Below are 11,437 nucleotides of genomic sequence, written 5' to 3' on the forward strand. Positions count from 1 at the left end.
TTGGCGATTCAAGTCACATGTTCATACCTCCAGAAGACGCTGAAAATGCATCATTATCTCACATCACTGCAGCTGTCCATGGCCTGGGTGTTCGTATGAAGAAGGAAGGAGGAGTTCCGGACAGTGATTAGCATAGCATGACATTTAACTGGGCCCAATCATGGTTAGGAGCAATCGTGAAGATGTTAATGCCCATTGTTGTGTTCATCCTGGTCATTTTTGGATCTACGTGATCCGACTGCAGCTGATTTTGCCGCGGCCGGAAAGTTTGCATGAGAAATGTACGAACCACAAAAGGTTTGTACATTTCTCATGCGAACACACGTTCAAAACCCCCCCATACCCATATCCACACCCTCAACACACTCCCAACATAACCAAACCCTACTTATCTTTCCTTCACTCTGTGTCTGATACGCTCACCTGGTATCCACAGGGACGCCACCCAGCCGGGTTACTCGCTGGTTTGCTTCTCAGCTTTGCCCTGATGTGGTCTGCGGGGAAGGTTCTGCCTGAAAATACAGTAGGACTGTGTTCAAGACTGACCGACTGGGGTAAGTATCCTCCCTCCACCCCTGTATGATTTCAGTCCCTCTGGCGCCCTCTTCTCACCTTGTGGTAGAATTAGGCGTGCTCTCCGTCCTGCCTTCTTTGCAGGGGCGCGTTGTCTTTCATGGGCGAGTGCGGTCCAGTTACTTCGCTGACCCCGGCCCGTTTGATATTGTTCAGGTAGGTCTTATTGCTGCTCTTTAGTTTTGTTGCTATCCTGCATGCCTTTCTTTGTTTAAAATGTCTCTTTTTTTCTCCCTTAGGTATGCGGAGCTTCAGCGCGGCGAACTGGCTTGGTTGAGCCCCGCTGGTAAATGATGGCGCATTAAGAGCGCTATGATGCGGTAAGCGCTATGCGCAGCGGTGTGAAGTCTTGCCTTTGCTAACCTGTGTTTTCCTTCCTTGTAGGTCGAGGTGTTCTTCAGCGCGAGTGGAATGTCCGGAGTGGTGCCAGCCGAGAGGTGACCAGCCAGGTAAGCCTTTTGAGCAGTTTGTAAGTTGTAAATGTCTCTACTGCTTTCTTTAATGTTGCCTCTATCTTCCTCTTTCAGGTCGTTCTGTCCAGGAGGCGTGCAGATTCGAGGAAGCTGTTCTCAGTAGCTGCGAGTGTTTAAAGATGAAGACTGCAGGTAAGATGCTGCTGCTAATGATGTTCCTTTTGTCTCCTTGCAGGTTCTGCTTCTCCGAGGTTTGAGGGAATAGCTGGACATGGTGAGCGTCACGTTGCTAGCTGCAAAGTAACGCGAAGCGTGTTGTCTTGCTCGGGTGTGGTTTAAATAGCCCCAACAAAATAGTCCAGGTAAAGTAGTTCCTAGGCTGCCACACCCAAAACACTAGACCGCATAGTTTGGTTCTTAGGAACCAAGCTATGTGGATGCCTCCATGTTGGCTGACAATACAATAAGATAGTTCCCAAGCACATTGTTTTTCATGGTGTATGAGCCTGGCGCCATAGGCGCCAGGACGGGCCCCATGAGGGCTTTTTAAGAGGATGACAGGCTCTAGAGGCCCGAGTCCTGACTCCACCTGGCCAATGGGTTTGCCAGAGGGGGTTTTGGGCGAGGGTCGTGACAGTGTCCCTGTAGAGCCAGTTCCCGTTCACTTCTGTGATCCAGAACCGGCGCTGCAGGGTCCTTTTCTTGGGAGCTGCAGTGGTTTCCCCCGCTCACTATACTGTAAAGTATAGTGAGCGGGGTACACCCCCACATCCACCATTTTATTCTTTTTTCGGGTGTGCTGCGGGGGTGTTCCCCGCAACACCCGCAGTCTTTTTTTTTAAAAAAATGTTAATACTCACCTACAATGTTACCACCAAAGGTTCGAACTTTTGGTGTTCGAACCTTTGGTGGTAGCATTTTTCTGACTTTTTGTATGGTGGGACCTTTTGTTTTCGGTCCGATCGTACAATTCCGCAATTTTCTGCACATGTCAGCTGATTCTTCAATGCTGCGCCACTGTGGCACCTGATAGCGCAAGGATCATGGTATCAATTGGGGGTTCAAAAGCACCTTGCAAAACAAAAAACATTGAAGTACAAACAAACCAATGTCCCACAGAGGGGCCGAAGTATGAAATGATCCCCATCCCGTATGTAGATGAAGTTGACCCTTTATACCACACTGTCATTTCCCTACCCCCTGATCTCGAAAGTTACACACAGGTTTGGGTGGACCTGGCAGGAGGGGGGGGGGAATAATTATATATGACCTTTTCACCTGAAGAGTACGCACCTAGGGGGGAGAGTTTGCGATCAGTGTGCAAGACAAGAGGAATAAGCCATATGTGGATGTAGAACCTGGGGAGGGGGAGCGCAGAACTAGTACAGAATGGTTAGTACAGAATTGTTACTGCAGAAGTAACGAAAAAGGGAAATCTTGGGAAGGGGGCAGCCCCAACCCTACATGCTTTAAAGTAAGGCAAGATGCATTTGAGGCACTGTTAGGGGCCAGAGGGCAGTGAAAGGTATGCCTTCCCGTTCAGCAGGACCCTATGCTAATGTAATCAATTATAGTGTCTTCATATAGTGTGGCCCAAAGTGCGGGTGGCATTGCTATGTTACGTAGATATTAATAATCCTAGGTAGAAGAGAAGGCTTGTGCGGTAAAAGTGGCAGAACCTGCACTAGGCCCAAATCCACGAGGCTACACAGATATCCAGTCAAGAGATACTCCCAAGAGGACAGTTCGCACACCCACCCACCGGTCTGTTTATTTATTATTCTTGAAAGTGTTGCAAAGATGTGTCTTTCACCCAAAAAGAATGTGCCTCACAAGGCCGCAATCGGTTGCCGGCGCCTGGTGTGCACGTTATCTCACTTTGGCCAAAACATGACGCAGGCCATTCCCGAGTAACCACAAGTTACAGCCCATATAACTGACTGAACCCTAAGATCCCCGCACCAGGTGCCCTTTGACCACCAACCCCAAAAGTAACAAGTCTTGAAATGTTCAAAGAAGGTGGCCAGGTTGAGTCGTTGCAGCGACAATCATGTGAAGTGACTTGTACTGCGAGGTGCTGGGAGGGATACATTATATTTCTAAACGAGGGCGGAGACCTTGGAGCCGGATGGCGCTGACGAAGTGAGTGAAATGTGTGTGTGAAGGGTAGAGGGCCCTGGAACCCCCTGTGTGTCTATTTTGAAGCCTGCCAAGGGCACAGTACGAGCGATAAACAAGCAGTATAGTTAACTTGTTCTCTGACCTTCGACGTGAGAAGATGAGCCCTGCAGCGTCCACATGATGGAAGACGGATGGACGGACTGGGCTGGGACCAATAAACTGCCATCCCATATGGATAAAGGCAGCACCTGTAATAGGGTCCATCTAATCAGCTGTGCAGGTGTTTATGTATGTATTGCGTCACTTGTGACGATGTTTGGCTTTATACGTTTCTGCTTGTACCTTTCTCTGGCAGAACATTCTTAGCAGCAGAGTTCTTTGCTGTTGCTTTCATTTGCGCATGAGATTAAACTTGTTATCCTTACAAGAGCGACTTGGGCCTTCCTTCCCTAGCGGGTTGTATTCATTCTGGTGTGACCGTTCAGGGGCTCGCTTTCAAAAGTAGCCCCTGGTAACTGTTGGTTTGAAGCTAACCATGCTCTCCTAGGCTAGAAGCAGCTTCCCTGAATGTCGAACCATGTATGGAGTTGGGACAATTTCTTGTATGTTTTAGGTTTAATGGGGTTAAACGTTGAATGTACCGTAACAAGAAAAAAAAACATGTTTTTAACTATAATAATAAACCAGCTGAATAGTGGCTGGGAATTGGTACACAAATCATTTGTTGGTCTAAGGCTGAATTCCTTCCAATTGTAGTTTACTAACTTCCTACTATGCGGCCCCACAGATAAGGGTTGCATCAGCCACTTTTACTCCCTAAAAATAGGCAAATCCTCCCAAAAAATAAAAATGGGGTGTAAAAAATGCTGCCAACAAAAATGGGTATCTGACATGTAGAACCTTGCACCCCTGCTTTCACCCACAAAGCTCCATGGATATGGTTGGACTAGTAGAACACGTAGTACCACAGGAAGAAACTACTATTAATACTGCCTGACCGGAAGAAGTAAACATGTAGCTTTGTGAATGAATAACTAGGTGCAAAGGAATAATTATTACAAAAACAGTTTTACATGCTTAGAAAATACTTCCATTAGGAACTGGATTTACATTTTTACTCACTAAAACATTCTTTTACGCACAACTTTAAAATATAGGGAGTCAAATACTCCCACTTCCAAATCTTACCTGGAGCACTGCCATCATGTGAAGTTTTTCTGATTCTGGAAGCAGGGTTAGCCTACGTATTTGAACTAGTTGCGATCAATTATGTATTCGTTCTATCTGGAAGGAGCTTGCACTGCAAAGGCAATTAACTGTTCCTGTTATATGTGAGTGGTGCTCCAACTGCAAGTAAGCTATTCCTATTCTATGTGAGGGAAGCTTGGCTTGCTTAGCCCCTGCTGGGCAAGTTCTTTGGGATGGGAATTTGGACTGCTGAGGACTATGATGTTTCCATTCTATGCAAGTCTCGCTTGCATTTCAAGCCCTTCATTTACCTATTCAGTGTGGGGGTGCTTGCACAGTTCCATCCCATGCCATTGCATCTCTAAGCAAGTGGAACTTCCACTGCTATGACCAACGACTTATCTGTGCTAATATTGCACGGTTGAGACTAACAACGTTCCCGTTCCATGTGAGGAAAGAACGATGTACTGAGGCCTATGGCATACCCTTTCTATATTATGAAGGGAGCGTGTACTCCTTAACAATTTGTTGCAGCTGTTCTATAGACTATGTGAGGGGAGCTTCTACTACTGAGACCCATTCCTTATCTGTTCTGTGTGGGGATCTTCTATCCTTGCTCTACCTTGCACTGATCTACACCATCTGTTCAACATTATGAAAGCTTGCATTGCGGTTGTCCTGATTTGCCTTTTCGGTTTGTGTGTGGGAAGCCTGAACGGCTCCTTCTCAAGCGGATCTGTTCTGTGTGAGGGAAGCATTAAGCAGCTTATGCTAATGTTGTACCTATTCCTTGCATGCAGGTGAAGGGCATAGTGTTGGTGCTCATCTGTTCCATTTCTGGGAGGGTGCTTGTGCTACAACAGACTGTGCTCTATTTGTTAATTGTGAGGGAAACCTGCCTGTCATGTGGACCACATGATAATGATTCCCATACAGTTTTAACTTTTTGCACGTGTTGGCTGGATGTCACATATGTTTTAATCGCTTGTGAAGGAGAAAACTAAATTTGTACTCCCTTAAAATCACATTTAATCTCAAAGTTTAAAAATAGGGAGTAAAATACTCCCACCTCAGGATCTTATCTGGTGCACTGGATGCTGATCAAGAGTCTGCTGTCTAAGGGACTCCCTGCAAGCTACAGTATGTGAGGCTATACAATTATAGAAACTGACTGATTTAATAGACATGTGTCTCCAATTGGATTGTTGGTTGCAAGGTGTGATAAGAATAGCTATGAAAGACTAGGTGCGAGGGTTAAACAATGCATGTGTCTAGCTATTCAAAAGGTTGTGATGAGTGTACTAGTACTAGGTTTAGTTGTTACGCAGGTAACAATGATTCAATCTAGCTACGGAACAGGAATGCAGGTGCTCGCCTTGGACACAAGACACAGAGCACCACAGGTTCGATCCTCGGGTCCGCGCTTATAAACCTTTGGGTATTAAGCGCGTTATAAATAACCTATCATATCATATCACTTTATGTAAGCAAAGCACAAATGATTCAATTCATCTATGTACAGTTAAGCACAACAGGCCAATCTAATGAAGACATTGATTTTGCCGGCAAACACGAAGAGCCAATCTAGCATGTTACCACTGGGCGGACAGAATGGAGACAAACTAGTTCTGCACTCATGCAAGTCTGATGAGTTAATGAAGATGTTAGTCAATCTAGCAGTGCTACCATTGGCAGAACACTAATTCCAGCTATGTTCTATGCAAGCATGGAGAGATGTGTTGATTAAACTGAATGCTAAGTATATATTGTATTTTAGGCTGACAATACGACTCAATCTAGCTGCATGCTAGGTATATATGCAAACACAGCAAGTCACTCTGGCTTATGTGCTCGGTATACAAAGAGAACACAGTCAGATATGCAAATATTATGCAGTCTAACAGTGAATCAATCTAGCTATGTAGTAGGTATACATGCAAAATACATTGAGTTGAACAAGCTATCTGTGTGGTATGTAATAGATGAGAAGGGGGATGTGCCCGATTGTAACCAATGAAACACTGAGCATTTCAAATCTCAAGGATAAGGTTTCACATCTTGCAGGGTAACCTGGATAAGGTACGGGGTGGACATCTTTTGGAAGAGGTAACACATGTCCTCATGTCTGTCCTCTTTGCACAATGCACAACCTGTATACGAGCCTGTTCAGAACACAAGAGATGTGCTTGAAGCAATTAACACAACAAAGCATTAAACTGCCACGTTCTGAGAAAGTGTAAGCCTCTACACTGGTCAAATAAGAAAAACCATCACTATGGCTATACAATTACTGGGATTATATAAAAATCTGCTCACCCGTTTGGGGAGAATTGGCTGTGTAAGAAGGAATTAGAATCTCTAAAACATGTATACATATGCTGGCGATTTGTGAACGTGTATGTATACAGACGGAAACATTTTGGTAACACTAATGCAGGGGAATCAACTATCCATAGTCCTAGTCGTCAAGCAATTTTGGTAATGTAGCCATAACTGCTTGGACAATGGAAAGAATGTCTCCAGATAATAGTTAGGATGAACATAAGAGGACATTATTATTAATACTGCCTTGCCAGGAGTAGGGATAATGGGAGAAAATATACTAGGCTTATCCTTTCTAGATTTTTTTGTACAGAAGTATAATGATTTTGACATCATGCAATATTATTAAAATGACATTTTAGAGAATGCAGATTGCTATGCTCATATGGAAGCATGTGGTTTTCATTTTATTTCCTCTAAATACCTTGTGCTATTTGTTGACTAATCGCAAGCAGTAAAGGGATGTAAAATTCAATATTGTCTCATTTCGTTTGCCATCTCTAATTGGAAAGAGCTGAAGATCCAAACATATTGTGCTCCATATCTTTGAGGGATATCAGTTGCTCCACGTGTCAACTATCTTTGTTGGTAGTAAAAGGGAGAAGGATCATGGCGTTCTGAAGGGGGGCAGGAGGGGCAGCTTGCCCTCACAGTGGCTCTTTGAAGAGCCAGACCAGGACATTTGGGAGCAGGACACCTCTATCGTTCGTTACCCTCATTGACAACGAGGGTGCCGAATGGCAAAGGTGTACCGCTGGCAGGACAGTGAGGGTGCCAAGCGGGAGCACAATGTTCCTGCTCAGCACACTTATTGTCCTGGCAGCAGGAAACCTTTGCCCTAAGTACTGCTCATCACCTTCTTCCTTCTAGCAGAGCATTTTGGAGCGATTTACACGTGATGGCTCATTTAAGAGACCATTGTTTTGGATAAGAAGTTCTTAACGTTTGTTAAGAATCGCAAAAAGAAGCATTTTTATTTTGAAAGCACAAGCAAAGTACAAGTCAGCTGCCTAAAATATATGTCCTCCTCCAGGACAGTTTAAAACTGTTTTGAGTGATACATCTAATTATCTGCCTTATTTAAAATCAGCCAATGTAACCGATCGCCCACCTGTGTGATGCAACTAAGACATACTCCTGTAACAGTGCCTCGATGCGCCTGGGCTGTGTGGGCGCTTTATAAATGCAAATAAATAAATAAATAAATAAATAAATAAAATGATTTTCACACGTTCCAATTTAACACATAAAAAAGCGGCTATTGTAGAATGTAAAAGGACTCACATTATATATGAAGGATAACTTTGTCAAACATTTAAACACAAACAGGTAAACATTTTACACATTACCATTTGTTACGAGTCTTAAGTCTTGAAACTACATTTTCAAAATCCATCAGCCATGTTTTGCCTTCTACTGAATAGCATGGTATCTGTAGCCTTCGATGCAAGGTGGGGGAATAATGCCATAATTGGACACTGTGTGCCTAGCATATTACTACAAGGAGTTATTGATTTGTGCAAGTATTTACTATAGGTTGTGTACTTTAAGTCATTTTTTAAAATATGGTTGAAAGCCAAAAAAACAAGCGAGTCATGAATATTTGCCCAGGGTGTGGCAAGAGAGGTTACAGTCTTGAAGACTGGAGGGGTCATTTTCCCCGGTTCTGGTCCTGTGTTGTTTGAGGCACAAGTCAAGGATACATTTGGATTTTGTTTTTCATATTGTTGGATTTAAAAAGGTGGGCACCGTTTTTACTTTGCTAACAGTTATTGGAAATTCTCCTCCCTCTGATTATTTTTCCAGGTTATATAATGGGTTTGAAAAGGCAAATGCGCCTTTGTCTTGTTCACTTTATTTTAAGGCAGTGGTATTCAAACTTTTTCCTGCACACGCCCTCTTAGGGGTTGGCCTCCCTAGGGAGCCCAAAGGATGTTGGAGTGGGAGCGAGGGGAGGGTCACAGGGCTGGTGATTTTAATATAAAATATAATCAGTATAAAATCTGCTTATTTTTTATATTAAAAACAGTCATCTTAATCCCTTTTATGGGCCCCCCATCTGGACATTTGAAGACTAAATGCTGTTGTAAGGGGAAAGGTCAATTGAAATAAATGTGTATATTTCACTTTAAGATAACAACCTTCTAATCTCTGCATATATGAATGAGTGGCAGTTGTTTTTTTTTTGCTACAGGGGCAGAGATTCCCACACTGAGTGGCCTGCACCCATCCCCAGGTCGAAACAACACATTTTACAACACATTTTGCAGCAGGAATAGGAAAAACTCCATATGATTTACAGTATGTCTAAACATATGACATCTCAGCAACAGTCACCTAACCTGATAAGTTGTGTTTGTAGCATTCTGTTGTAGGATCCCCTGGTTCCCCTGCTCTGGTATGCCAACCGCCTCTAATCAAGGGTCTGGTGGTCCATTAATGAGGCTCCCTTACCATTTTGAAGTGACCAACACTTGCACATTTTGCAAGATGCATGCTAACAAGGAGAGGAGACAGACACACTGCCAAGTATGGTATGGGTTATTACTTGCCTAGTATGGCATTTTGGGGCAACCAGTCTAGCCCTTTCTTACTATGGCATTACTTTTTGTCTGGGTCTCGTGCCCAGAACAGCAGTATTGTGGTGTGCTCCTGCTCGCCCTGGCTGCCTGTAGAATAGCGGTCTAGAGCAGGACACGGACAGCAGTGTGGCAATATGCTCCTGCTCTGCACCCTCAATGCACAATATGGGGAAAAGCAGGAGCACGCTCTGTGCCCCGCTCCATACCCTTCATTGCACTGCAGGCCCAATAAGGGGCAGAGACAGATGCAGAGTAGGAGCACACAGTGGAATGTCCCACTCGTTTGCGAATGTTGCAGGGCGAGGGTAGGAGTCAAGTCATAAAATGGGAGGTGGGGGGGTGTCCTGGATCAATTGTGTTAGTTTAGCATTCATTTTCCAAGGTGCAGGGGGGGGGTAACAGGACTTTCATCGCTCGACCCCCACCTCCGCCAATTATTGCAATGCTGGATACTCCTCTGAGAAGGATCCATTCTCTTCAAACAAATGAGGGTGGCTGTTATTGAAAGGTTTGTTTGAAAGACAATGTTCAAAGGCATGTTGCTTTTCCCATTTTTAAAGCTATGCAAGATTGGTATAAAAAACAAGATCATATACATTTCTTTAGGAGGAAATAAGTGAGCCCGTCAACGTACTAGGCCCGGTCTACCACCTCCCTATCCCGGAATATGTTAACCAAATCGAGAACCCACACCCCACCCACCTCGACCGAAAATGCAGAGTGGCCGGGAGAAGCAGGACGTGGACCTGCAGCCAAGACCCAACCCACCTACACTACGGTATCACGCGCTTACAGCAACGTTCCCAGTTTCTGCCAAATTAGAACAAAACGAATCTTATGCAACACTTGGGAATATGTTTATGTCATGCGGAAACCGTGCTGCCGGGTCGTCCTCCCCGCCTCGGCGACTGGAAACAGGGTGCAGGCGGGAGGAATAACAGCTTGACAGCGCCTCGTGACACGCCTGACAGCCGCGTCCTTTCCTTCTCCGCCCCGGGTCGGAATGTGACTAAACAGCGTCCCCCAAAGTTACCGACAATTCGCGCACCCCACCAAGACGATCCCGCAGTGACTACGCTCCTTCATAACGAGCTGCTGGACCCAACAGCTCAGCCCTTGCTCCCATGACAGTCTCACCACAGCAGGCGCACAGTCTCCTGTACTCACCCACTCCAGCACCTTAATGAAGCCCAGCGGCTCCAACAGGGGGTTGATGCTGATCTGCGCTCCAGACATTTTCTGCAGATGAAGAAAAGCCAAAAAAATATGTCAACTGCTGCTCGGTTCGCACACGTCGTGATCAGGCCTTGTACATTCACGGCGCCAGCAACTTTTTTATGTATAACTTTCTTCAAGAAAACGAGAGAAGTGCGACCCGCCCCAGTACCTGAGTAAGGCGGTTCATGGCAGCAGGGTAGGAGGCGTACGCTGTAGTGGGGCGGGCCGGGCGCGGACACCTCCCTGTGGCCGGGCTCTGACGCTTCCTCAAGCCACCCCTCCAGCCTGTGACTGACGCCTCGGGTTGCTGTCTCCCCTGCGAGTGCTTTCCGGGGTTGGTTTCTCAGTAGGCCGCAGGCCTAGAGCTTCCGCAATGGCTGCCTTGACCTCGCTCTGTACTCCATACGTCACGGCAGAGCGCTACAACAGCCCCGGGTCACAACCTAACAATGCAGAGACACCGACGGGGATAAGTGCCCGCACGCATCGGTCTAGCGAGAAGTCGATGACCCCTGCAGGCGAGGCAGACCCATACCATACCGCCCACCAACTTAAGAGGGAGTTTTTTTTTCACCGTAGACTTGCATTGGATGAAAGAGAATTTTCTGTTGTTGAAAGCGCAAACATGGTCTATATTTTTTGCATTTTGTGATTAAAATCCATTCTCCTGCAAAAATCAGAAAAGGTTGGGGTGGGCAACTTTACAAAATGGTTTCGCAGGTAGTGCGTAGGAAGAGACCTGTAGCGCGCGGTTCCATACGGCGACATTTGCGCGCCCCATCAGGTTTTTTTTGGGGACAATTGTAGATTTGTATTTTTACGTGCCCCATCAGCTTTTTCGTTGACAGTTGCAGAAAGCATTTTAACACTACACAGAAAAAATAAAACCGTAGGACCATTATATATGCAGGAAACTGGCCTATTTGGAGCTTTGTCCAGGCCCTATGTGGCAAAATGCATGCGAGCCTCCTAATTTGTATATGCATTGACATCAACAGAAGTCCCTTCTCAGAAAAGGGA

At 45.4% G+C, this 11,437-nt stretch overlaps 1 protein-coding gene across 1 annotated transcript in view; it reads right to left on the minus strand.

The window, feature by feature from the left end:
* SYPL1 (synaptophysin like 1) overlaps positions 1-10,994 on the minus strand; it is a 432,272-nt gene extending 421,278 nt beyond the window's left edge. Inside the window, exons 1-2 of the mRNA XM_069629128.1 lie at positions 10,587-10,994; positions 10,367-10,438 (exon numbers count right to left, since the gene is read on the minus strand). Of these exons, the coding sequence (XP_069485229.1) occupies positions 10,367-10,438; positions 10,587-10,604 (90 nt within the window). The 5' untranslated portion in view covers positions 10,605-10,994. The remainder of the gene's footprint in view (positions 1-10,366; positions 10,439-10,586) is intronic.
* Between the last annotated feature and the right edge of the window lie 443 nt (positions 10,995-11,437).

The sequence above is a fragment of the Ambystoma mexicanum genome, chromosome 12, assembly GCF_040938575.1.
Source record: "Ambystoma mexicanum isolate Mex_15411 chromosome 12, UKY_AmexF1_1, whole genome shotgun sequence".
In the NCBI taxonomy this organism is placed as follows: Eukaryota; Metazoa; Chordata; class Amphibia; order Caudata; family Ambystomatidae; genus Ambystoma; species Ambystoma mexicanum.